The sequence below is a fragment of the Cinclus cinclus genome, chromosome 1 (assembly GCF_963662255.1).
Source record: "Cinclus cinclus chromosome 1, bCinCin1.1, whole genome shotgun sequence".
NCBI classification, from domain to species: Eukaryota; Metazoa; Chordata; class Aves; order Passeriformes; family Cinclidae; genus Cinclus; species Cinclus cinclus.
Genome location: NC_085046.1, coordinates 93284383 through 93296931, shown reverse-complemented (window position 1 = coordinate 93296931; position 12549 = coordinate 93284383). Strand labels below are relative to the sequence as shown.

General features: G+C 36.9%; 1 protein-coding gene across 1 annotated transcript in view; it reads left to right on the top strand.

Annotated features, from left to right (window-relative positions):
- ZNF236 (zinc finger protein 236) overlaps positions 1 to 12549 on the top strand; it is a 60744-nt gene that overhangs the window by 12988 nt on the left and 35207 nt on the right. The window contains exons 6-10 of the mRNA XM_062500687.1: positions 817 to 963; positions 3189 to 3260; positions 7699 to 7902; positions 9023 to 9251; positions 10920 to 11192. Of these exons, the coding sequence (XP_062356671.1) occupies positions 817 to 963; positions 3189 to 3260; positions 7699 to 7902; positions 9023 to 9251; positions 10920 to 11192 (925 nt within the window). The remainder of the gene's footprint in view (positions 1 to 816; positions 964 to 3188; positions 3261 to 7698; positions 7903 to 9022; positions 9252 to 10919; positions 11193 to 12549) is intronic.

The window sequence follows — 12549 nt, the reverse complement described above, 5'->3', positions numbered from 1 at the left end:
ATAATGAATTATAGGTTGATTCTCACTACCTAAAGCACTGTTTAGTTGTAGCATATTTTATTACTAAAAATACCTCTTTTTGAAAGTCTTTTTGGCAGTTTAGTGTCACAAAATTTGAAATACTAGTACTACATTGCAAGTACTGCAGTGTGTTTTCTTTTGAAGACCTTGTTGTTCCCTGCATGTTGCAAGTACCACACTGAATGTTATTGCTGTGTGTGATGGACTGAGGAGGGAAGGTGAGGCTGGTTGTAGTCTGCACATTTAACTGCTTTAATTACCTTAAGCCATTGGTCTGAAAGTCTCAAACAAGTGGCTGCTAATCACTTTGTCATTCTGTATGTTCAAATTCAGTTCAGACTAGACATTAAACTTCCATGCCCTTCACAATCTTGGCTTTGTCTGCATTTTTTTTCTCTCATACTTCCAAACTTCCATTTGTATTATGTATGATATTTCATCTTCAGGCACATCTTAATTGATAAAGTTGCATTTTGGTTTTGCTTTTAAGCATGGAATGGTAGGAAATGGTAAAGAGAGAAAAATCTGAGGCCTTGTTTGTCATAGGGCTTTGCTTTGCTGTCTGGTGCTTTGCATCATTGAGGAGTGGTAGTGAGCAACTGTAGTCATGCACATAGATTATAGTTCATTTATATCCAAGAGGTACCAGCCTGATTCCATAACTGCATATTGGTAACTTGAAAAAATAAACCATTTTAGCTCTCACAATCCTGGAGTATACATGTTATATGGAGAAATTATGAAGAGCATGGTATTTGGTAGATGAAGGGAAAATTTACTTTTTTTTTTTTTAAGGTGAAGAACGGCCCTACATACAACTGTACAGAATGTAGCTGTGTCTTCAAAAGCTTGGGTAGTTTAAATACACATATCAGCAAGATGCACATGGGTGGTCCACAGAATTCTGCAAGTGCTTCAACAGATGTATCTCATGTTACAGCGGTAAGCTTTGCTTGGTGTATTGTGAAAATGCCTTTGAGAGTGTAATAAGTCTGTGTCTTAGTTCCAGTAATTCTTCAGATAGGTTACAACTTCTCGACCTGTAGCTGTCTTTTATCTTTTCCAAGTTTTGTGTGATTTTTGGTATTAATTTGCAGGATTAAATATTGGGAAAATGTAAATTGGCCAACTATATGCAAAAAAAAAAAAGTATTTACAATTCGAGCGTTTGGTTGAAAATATAGCAGTTTAATTCTGCAACTAAGTCAAGTATGATTCTTGTTCTTGCAGATTGTTAGCCTCCTCTGATAAAATAAAAATTACAGGGAAGTTTTAGAACTGCTGAAATAATGTATTAGTTTCAATTAATTTTCAGAAATTGTATAATTCTCATCCATATAAACATATAGTGGATTCTTCTGTGTGGATCTGATAACTTTTTTAAAACGTTAGCTTCTTATTAGGCAGATTATAAAGGAAAAAACCTAGGTCTATTTGAAGCAGTTATGTTATTCTTCCTTTACCAAGAAACAAAAAAAGAGCTAAAATTCAGAAAATGTCTCTGGTTTCATAAGACTACAATATTTTTTTGAGCCAGTGCATGTTTAATTTTTCATAGTACTCTTCTTTTCTACTATTAGAACAACTTTTCTACCTGTAGTCTCCTCTGTTTTGCCTAATCTCTAACTCATGCTTTATGGTTCAGTGGATGATGAGTAATACCAGACTTTGAAAGAGGCGGGTTAAAATTTGAAGTCTGAACTTCATTTTGCAGCTTTGTCTTCTTGAAATAAACTTTCTAGTAATGTTGTTTAGAAAAGCTTTTTTTTTTTTTTTACATTTTCTGATGTTATTTTATAGAGCAGATGCTATTTGTTTTTCTATGTTTATTCATAAAAAGAAAGACAAATGCATCTTATTTGTTTGCAAGTACATACATTCTCCTTTTTTTTACTTTTCTACATTCTCAAGCCTAATCATGGGTTTTTTTTCCTCTGTCTGACTCTGGTTTGGTTTTGTTTTTTTTGTTTGCTGAAATATTTTGGATTTACTTGGCATATTGATATTACAACAAAGTGGTATTATCTTGGCTTGCATTAATACTTTGCTGCTTGCATGCAACAGGGGAATAGCAAAAAGTCCCATACAATAGTATAAGTGAAGAGAGAGAAGGGAGTAAAAGATTTTTTCTGAAAATTGGTGCCAAGATGCTTACCAAGGAGGAGCAGAGATAAAAAAATGACTTGTCAGTTGTATATTAGAGGGGATTATGCTTTTTACTTGTAATTTTATATCTGAATCTGCATATATTTATTCCTCTTTTTTTCTAGTACATTTTTGTAACTTAGTACATTACTAGATTAGCACAAGCGTTCTTAGATTAGAACTTTCCTTCATTCTGCTGAAAACTTGCAGAGCTGCTTTAACAGCAAATCTCCAGCATAATAATTCTGTTCTAAAGTTTGCCCTCAGTCTCTGTCACCCCTTGGTACATACCTGGGGATAAGCAGTGATTATGTCCTTATTAAGTACCCATTCCAAAACCTGAAGTTTACTGAAGTGCTGTGCTACTGATGCCTTGGGTTTTAGCTTTTATATTTTCAGAATCTCGGTTGCTTGGTGTGTAACTCTGAAACTTTGTATTAGGTGTTAGTAAATTCTCTTCACAGATTGGTTAAACAAAACAATCCCTTCCCAGCTAGAGAATCAAGGACAGCCGGTACCCAAAAATCATAAATAATGGCTAAGGCAAGAGGGCAATCCAAGGGGTTGAGACTTCATAACCTGAAGCTGTGGTTGGACAATTAACTCCAATATGTAGATGAACCAAAACTTACAAAAGTGTAAAGACTTGAGACCAGGATCCATCTTGGATTTGACTTGGGTGCAGCCTAGCTGGGCTCTTACACTGCCCAAGGTGTATCCTTTCAAATAAATACCTGTTTTATCCCTTTTGCTCTGTCTAGTCTCTGTTCCAGGTCAGCCTTTCCAGGCATCACTACCAAAGAATATACTTCTGTGGGATACATGAGAATATTTTCTAAACTATAGTAACTGTAAGGCTGTCATTTTGCTGTCATTTGCTGCATTAGTATTTATAGTCAAGATGATTTTGTGTACTTCTGTTTTTCTCACATAGTCTGATTTTTCTGTTTCATTTTGGCATTGTATCAGCTATGTTTTTCTTCTTTTTGATAAAGATTTAAAATATTTTGATTTCTTTGTAGGAGTCCGTCACCCAGCCTTTAACAACATCTCCATCTAACCTTTTGCAACCTGTTGATAACAAATGGAAGAATGTAAGTGTGGAGTTTTTGTTGTATTTTTGTGTCATGACTATTAAGTGGAAGAAACTACATGGTTTTGTAAATTTTCATTTAACTGGTGAAAAGGTGATACTTTATGATGAGTTGGATCAGCTGATATGTGATGAGAAGCTCCTTGGTGAATGCAGCTGGTTATTTAGAGGTGGAATAGCTCTTGAATGGATTATATTGCCTCATTTGTTTACACACACATGATTTTGCATATAAGTCTGTTCAACAGCTCTTCTGTATAAAAACACCAAATAGTAAATATTCTTAAAAATCCTGGATTGCCCTGTCCCTCTGCCTTTATTTTGCAGGGATTACCATGTTTTGGTTGGAGAGGGAAGGAGCTGTGTTCGTGCAGGTTGAGTTGATTGGAATCTAGGCAGCAGAGGAACCATGGGGCTCAGGAGGAGCAATGGAGCTGGGGAAAGATGATGCAGGGCTGACTTTCCAGAACTCCATAGCAAGCAGTTGTGGGGTACAGTCCCCCTGAGAATTCTGGCAGGTTTTATCAGCTCTACAGCATCTTGTTTGTCAGATATAGGTAGCAGCATGGTGTCTTAGGGACAGATGATCTGACTTACAGCCTCTGCTTCCCAACTTCAGACTATTGATTGTTTTCTCTTGTACTCAAATCCACAAAACCGAGAACTGGGAAATGTGGCAGTATTGCTTTAAAGTCACCATAAACAGCCCATCCACTGTAGGCAGGGCAGAAGAAGTGGAGGGGTGGCACTGAATGTGTGTAATAAAAGGGTTAGAATGTTTGGAACTCACCACTGGCAGTGGAATAGAGTGCCTGGATAAGAATCAAGGGACAAACAAATAATGCAGATATTATTGTGGCAGTCTGCTGTACACCTTCCAAGCAGGACGATGACATTGATGAATTATTCTTTGAAGAACTGAGGGACACCTCTGAGTCAACTGCCCTTGCCCTTACAGGGGATTTCAACTTGCCAGGAATTACCTGGGAGAATCACACAGCTGATACAACCTGGGTCAGACGATTGCTAAAAAACATGGATGACAGCTTGATGGAATAGGTCCTAAGGGAGCAGACTTAGACAGATACCCTCCTTGATTGACTGCTTGTCAGCAGAGAGGCTCTCATAAGCAAAATGGAGATTGGCAACCATCTTGGCCACAGTGACCATGAAGTGGTAGAGTTTAAAATCTCTGTTGACAGAAGGAAAAGTGGCAACAAAACCTCAGCTCCGGACTTGAGAAGAGCAGACTTCAGGCTGCTCAGGGAGCTAGTAAATAAGGACCCCGGGAAAATGTTTTTGCAGGTGCTGAGGAATATCAGTGCTGGTCACTTTTTAAATATCTTCTGAGGGTATAGGAGCAGGCAATTTGCACATGTCACAAGTCAAGCAGGCAAGGCAGAAGGCCACATTGGCTGAGTAGAGATCTTCTCTTGGAAATAAGGCAGAAAAGAATGTGAAAAAGGTGTGTGCCCTATTGAAGGAAGGTCTGGTGACACAGGAAGAATACAGAGATATTGCTTATTGCTGTAGGGACAGAATTTAAGTGGCCAAGGCTAGCCTGCAGTTGAAGCTGGCCAGAACTGTGGGGGACAATAAAGAGTTTTTCCAAATGTATTAATGCCAACAGGAAGTGTAAAAATAACATTGGCCCATTCCAGGATAAGGATGGTCACCTCACAAACAAGGATAGGGACTTGGTCTATTCAGCCTGGGGAAGACTTAAACCTCATTGCAGTTACAACTTCTTCATGAGGGGAAGAAAAGGGACAGACACTGATCTCTTCTTCTCTGTGGTGACCAGGGAGTGGCCTGAGGTTTTAGCAGGGGAATATTAGGTTGGATATTAGGAAAAGGTTCTTCACCCAGAGGGTGGTTGTGCACTGGAACAGGCAGGGAAGTGGTCACAGCACTAAAACGGACAGAGTTCAATCAAGAAGCATTTGGACAATGGTCTCAGACACGTGTGACTCTTGGGGTGTCCTGCACAGGGCCAGGAGTTGGACTTGATGATCCCAATGGGTCCTTTCTATAATATGCTGTGATAATGTGATGAAGAGTGCAAGGTTTTTCCTAATGAGGAGCATGAGTTGGGAGCAATGGATCCCATTGCCTTCTCCTCCCAGAATTGCCTGAAGCTGCCAGGCAGCTTTCCAGCCACTCTGCCCCCAGCCTGTAGCACTGTCTGGGTTTTTGTGACCCAAGCGCAGGACCTGGCACTTGGCCTTGTTGAACCTCACACAGCTATTGACTAAGTCTGTCTAGATCCATGGTTATATATGGTTTTTATTTCATTCTGGCAATTTTTAGGACTTTTTGGTTGTCTGTTTATAGTGTTCACTATTAATGAACTGTATTCAATGATACAGGAAGAATCAGAGCTATCAGAATCCTTAAAATACGCTATTGTGTGTTTATTAGTGAAGAGATTCAAGGTGCGTTAGCTGCCTTGTCCATCAGATGAAATATTTAAATGTGATTTTGTTCTCTGTTTTGAAGAAGAGGGAGAAGTCTGTCATCCTAACAGAGAAGAGGATAAAAAGTTTGACGGTCAAAGCCAGGCAAATTAACACTTGGAAATAAAGTATGAAATTTTAGTGAAGGTAATTTACTCTTGGAGCTGCATGTTGAAGTTGGATGGCAACAGAAAAAGTTAACCACAATAAACTACTTGGTTGAAAGTACTGCTCTAATTTTTTACCGTTACTATGACTTGAAGGAGTAATTCACTCAGCAGGCACACTTTGTGTGATCAGCATATCAGACAAACCAAGGGCCATTGCAAGGTGCACTGTCCCAGTTGAACAGTTATCCATGTTATCTTTAAAATTGGATGTTCAAATAAGACCTAGAAAGAGACCTCTGAAACTTTTTATAATTGACAATGTATCTTCAAACTTCAAACTTCATATATGTGCATGTGTGCACATTAGTGTTCAAAAAAGATAACATCCATGAGACTGTATATAAACTGCTGCATAATACACAGGACATACTGGCTAAATGCATGTAATGCTGTAGTTTTCATACCAGAGATGCTGTTGAGAAGTACCTTCATTAACAATTGATTTTTCTCCTGATAAAGCCTGGGAGAATTTTATACACTTTTAGTGTAGGCATCTTGCTCGACATAAAAGCTTCCCTACATTTTGTTTCCAGAAAAGAAATTATAAAGTGCTGTTAACACTCTTCAGCCAAGTGTTTTGCTTCAGTTCCTGTTTAGCCATTATCATTGCAATATAGTGTGTCACCCATATCAAAATATTTATAGCACTTTTGCTAAATTGAAATCTGAAGAGATACGGACTCTTTTTGAGTCTCACTAGTGAGGCAAAAAAAGAACTAATGGTTAAATCAGCAAAGTAACAAGTGATATTCTCACATACATGTAAGAGAAACAAGATAAGGATTTGTTTTTTATCTTCTCATGAGAAGGCATTAAGAATACTTCATCAAATTCACAGGACATAACCTGAGTCAAGCTAATATTTCTTAATATGATTCTTTGTAACCATCCTTTCTTTACCACAGTGACTGTCTTCTTAACTGTCTAGTGTGAAGTGTCAGTATAAAGAAAATCTCGGACATTTTCAGATTAGAAGGAAATAGTACAAATATGAAAGCAGTTGTTTCAGTAATGGTATACTTAAGCAATCTGTTTATCGTAAGAATAATAGTTTATAAATGTCAGCAAACAGGAGTCTTTATTTCTGATTTTAGAATAAATACTAAGGGTCTTTATCACTTTTTCCTTCATATTTGTTACTGATATAGTAGTCTAAGACACACAATTTCAAATTAAAGATTGAGAAATTAGATTTTTACGCTTCAAATACTTTTTTTTAGTGTTTTGACATTTAAAATTTTAAACGTGTATTTAGATTTTTAGAATATGAAGAGATTCCTCTAAGTGTTTTCAAAGGTTCCAAATTGAAGGGGAAAAGTTAGTAATTTGTTCTGAAAGGCTTTGATACAGCAACACAGATAATTTATTAAAGAAAAAATCTGTAGGTTGGAAGGTTGTTTTTTGCAAAGGACCTTCTTGAGATAAATGTGAACTTCAAAAAGATAGCCATGTCACTTTATTTCTTTTGGGAATTACTTTTCATGTGGCCTTTACACATGGAGTTTTGTAGTTGATCCCTCCCTGTGTTTTCTAAACTGGTTGAGGGTTCAGTAGTTAACAGTAAATTTTATTCAGGCTGTAAGCTTACAATTTCAAGTTTGGGAAGAACTGAAAAAGAAAGGGATATACAAAAGCAATTCTATAATGGAGTAAGCAAACTTTGAATGAGACTCTGTATAATCATTATGTCTTATACAAGTAGCTATCCTCATAGTGGACAGTTACCAGACATTTCAGGTAAGGGAGCTGGACAGGTGATTTCATAACATATGCTTCTGATCTTCCTTGACAAACATACCGCTGTGTATTTCAGGCCACACATTTTCGGTCTCCGCTTCTTCAACAGACAGAAAACCAGGGGTCTCCAGCTGCTGCTCATCAGGGTCAGCAGACTGTCACTGATGTAATTCAGCAGCTCCTTGAGTTATCTGAACCAGGTCCAGTAGAAAATAACCAGCCTCAACAACCTAGTCAACAGCTCAACATTGCAGTGGGGATCAGTAGAGATATTTTGCAGGTAAGAGCTCTATGTTCTCTATGCTCTAGAGAACAGCTTTACGTTTCAGTGGTTCCTTTCTCATACTTTCTTAGATTTTAATGAAAATCATACATTTTAATGAAATGTTTTCAATTATAGCATTCCTTACGGATTTCTAAACAATCCATCAGTCAAGAAAGAATTGTAAAGATTTATTGAACGGGTATGGACCGCACCAATGTATCTTCGTATGGCTTTAAGTACACACATGTTTTACTGATACCTTAAGTCTTTTGTTTTCCTGTTGCCTGGAAGCAGTGTTTGGCATGTCCTTAGGATATGCAGTGCTTAAAACATGATATCATTTGAGACCGGAAAAATATTTTTATCTGGTTAAACAATGAGTATGTATATGTGGCCTTTACCCTGTTCTAATTAATAAGGGCTATCTGAATATTTCCTATTTGTGCAAGAATTCTTTTCCTGAGGTCAGTGTTTCTCCTAAAAAACTTACGATATTTTGTCCCTGATAATGGCAGAAGGAGACATGGTGTAACATGTAATAAGAGAGGTAAGGAGGTGAATGACTATCTGTGCTTGCTCTGCAGCCTGAGCTACATAAAGGCACAAATAGGATGGATCAGGGTAGAGAATAATATTCTTTAGTGTTAGTGGTAACCTGCTAACATGTAAGGTACCTTTTCATCTCTAGACTTTTAAATACCATTTAAATTTGGGTTTGGAAGACCCACATTTTATATTCAGCTATGGGCAGGTTCACCCTGTTACCTGTGCTGAGTTCTCTAATGTCCCGAATGTGATGAGGAATTGCAAAGAGTAACAACATAATACATACATATTATCATGATAGCTGTTAAAAGAAAAAAGAAAAAAAGGTAAAAGAAGTTTGTTTCCTGAATGGCAGTTGCTGGCAAATGTGTAAGTGCAGAAAATCCAACCGAAGATTTCACAGGCAATCAAAAATCAATGTTGTGTAATAATGTGTTTGCAGGTTTGAAGTACAGCTGAAATTTTGTGAGAGCAAGACATTTAATTATATTTGCATTGTATCTTCTAAGTATTTGTTTGAGAAAAGTTGGGGATAACTGTGGAATGTTTCTTCCTTAATCTAGAAGTGCTTTTTTTCTTCTTTTTTTAGCAAGCATTAGAGAACAGCGGGTTGTCATCAATTCCTGTGTCTGCACATTCTACTGACTGCAGCCAGGCTAAGGCTGCTGGGGCCCAGGATCAGAACCCAGATGTCCCGAGCCTCTCAAATCACCAGAGTGATTCTAATAGTGCCGAACAAGATAAGGAGCAAGAGAGTTCAGATAAACTAGATAAAAAAGAAAAAAAGTTCATTAAGAAAAAATCACCATTTTTGCCTGGTAATATTGCCACTGCTTTCTGCTTATTGTGTTGTAAAGAGTTTGGTATTTCTGGGTGTGTTTATGGCTTTATAAACACATGTATAATGTGTTGTGGATTAGTTATGAACAGTATTTGTTCTTGCCTAAAACACAGTAAGTTATGATTAATAATATTTATAGTTTTCATTATAAAATATATTTTCACTAAAAAAGCTATGTTAGGATGGCATGAAGTGAAATTATACTTCTAAATATTTTGGATTAAATCTATTATTCTCTCCCATCATCCTTCTCTGACAAGGACGGGGTTTTCATTGTGTGTCCCAGAGTAAAGAGTTCTTGCAAGGACTATCCTTCCCGTTTTGAAGTGAGGCCTTACAGTAGCATAAGGGCAGGACTGCAGGTCTTGATCCCATGAAGGGAAGGACAAAGGCTGGCATTATAAATAATTCTTCATGTCACCTGTCTCTGGAATCACAGTACTGATACGATATTGTCACCATAAATGCATGTTATTATTCTGCCTCTGTATACTGTGTTGTGTATATACAAGCCTGCATTTTGTCTCTGTGTGCTTAAATGCAACTTCAGTTTCAAGGTTGCTTGAGCTTTATGGCTGCTAGAAGTTTTGTTCCAAGTAAAACCTTCATACTTTAGCTGCCAGCCTGGTATATACACTGCTATAATGCAGACTTTGATCTTTGTAGGATCTTCATAGGTGCATTGATGTTGCTTTTCTTTTGCAAGGGATGGAGAAATTGATCCAAAGTAAAGACTTGTCTTCTTCAGAATAGCTGTGATAAAAATTTACATAAAATTGTTCCTCAGTTAATAATTATTTTGTTATTTGTGTTTAAGGGTAACAACTCTAAAGCTGTGACTGCAAATAAAAATGAAAGGTCACTGATTTACAGTCAAACACAACCACTTTTGTTTTTTGATAAAGCAACATGACCTCAGTGTGTTGACAGGAAAATAAAAACGAGGTTAACTGATTTAAATAAACAAACAATCTGATACGGAACAACATACATGAATAAAAAACTTGGATAGGTTTTAGAAGGGGTTTCTTTAATTTTTTTGTTGAGAAAAAGAGTCCTGTTGTCTTAGGGCAGACCTTAGGGTTCTTGGATCATAATAGAACTTTTGTAAAAAAGGTAGCCTTAAACTGTTAATCTATCCAGAAGGACTTGGGCAGTGTTTCTTCCTTTACAAGTTAACAAAATGTAATTTAAGTCTGAATTTGCAAAAGAGAGGGTCAAGCAAAGTACCTCTTCCAGTTAGATAAGTGTTGAGTACATAAAAATAATTTGGTGTGGTTGTGGTTTAGGATTTACAGTCATTGTTGGATAATTTCATGTTAGATATGTTATTTATAAGTTAACTGGTGTATTATATTGCATTTACAGCTGCTTTCTACATTAAGTGGCATAGAAATTGTGTTATTTGAATTTCAACAGGATTCTCTTGGGTTTTTTTTTTTGTCATTCCAGCCATCACCATTTTCATGAAGTAGAATATATCAGATAGAGAAGTTAATATTCTATGAAGTGTGTTGGGATGGCATCTATTCCACAAAGGTTTTTTGTGTTCTGATTGCTTTGCACAGTAACATCAATGTTGTGGGATTTTTCAGGAATTGTTAGAAGGTTTAAAAAGCATTCATTTTGATATTCCTTGTTTTAGGTTCTATACGTGAAGAAAATGGAATCAGGTGGCATGTTTGTCCGTATTGCTCTAAAGAATTTAAAAAACCAAGCGATTTAGTGCGCCACATTCGCATTCACACCCATGAGAAGCCATTCAAGTGTCCCCAGTGTTTCCGCGCCTTTGCTGTGAAGAGCACACTAACAGCACACATAAAAACACACACTGGCATTAAAGCTTTCAAGTGCCAATTTTGTATGAAAAGCTTTTCCACCTCAGGGAGTTTAAAAGTTCACATTCGCCTGCATACAGGTAAGGCCTTGAAATGGCTTTATTTATTATATGATGTGGGTGGGATCTTGAATGAGAAAAGACTGTGATATGTCTAAGTTGTAGACATGTCTGCCATGTAATTGTTAGTATCTATGAGAGGATGTATAATTTTAGTGTTGTACATGGTAAGTGTCATTTTTTGTCATAACTCTAGTGCTTCATGGCTTTGAAACTTTGGGATCTTTAACAAAAAACATGGACATTTAATTTTCTGATGATGGGTCAGCTGTTGTTCCTTTCTAATATGACTATTCTGGATGTATTTAATTGTGCTTTCCAAAGAGTCATACTCTTGCAGTTTGACTTCTGGTTTTATTTATCCCCAGTCATCTTTAATATTTGCTCTGTATCTTTCTTCCCCCTCCCCATGCTTTTTGATAATTTCACTGTAACACTCAGGACTGGTCACTTCCCATTTTATGTTCTACATTACAGTGTTGCTCCACTTTTTCACCAACTTGCCTGTTTTCAGCATCTTACACTGAATATCCTAGAATTCCTCTGATCATATAGTCTATGTTTACATAATATGTGATGTCTTAAAAACCTTTTTATGTGCTTGAACTATCCTTTCCATAAAGAGCAATGAATTTTCTACTTTTGGTAGGCTACCTGGTTGTTTTCCATGTTCTTTCTTTGTTCATAGAGGTAAATAAAGTTTCAGCAAGATAAATGTGCTGCTCTTCCCTTTAATTCCTGTTTATGTAATTACCCTCTGCAAAAGTAGAATTTATTGGCTCAGGTGCATTTGGGGTGCAATGTATTTTATAGTTTGATTTATTTTATCCATGAAGTATTAATGTGGGGTTCACCTGCAGAAAGTCTTCCACTTTTTTTTTTTAATTTTTTTGTAAACCAGTATTTTTTTCTGTTAAAGTTGGGCTTACTTCTTACAAGCATTCAGATTAATTCAGAGTGGCAGAAGCACTATGTGACTTGGAAAACAGGTAGTCCAGTGTTTATGGAACTGCTCTGTGGTTTCAGATAATGTTTCATTTATTGTGTTGTGAAGAATGGTTCAGTCTTCTACATTTTTTCTGCCTGTGATTGAACTTGATAAAAGCTGTTTTCATAATACCCAGTCACGTTTCCTAGCCTTTTAAGTGCAAGACTTCCCCTTGAGCAAAACCAGAAAGTTATTCAGCTTTGCCTGTCTCTAACTTACCAAGTTCTCCAGGAAATCTCTCCCAGGGAGATGTTTCTACTGAATTTTGCATTACAAAAGTTGTTCTTTGATACTTGTGTTGGCATGCTTCTTTGACTGCCATCAAACAGAGCTGATGTTTTCAGAGATGGATCTAGAAGTTTTTTGAATTTGTCACATCCCCATTCCCTC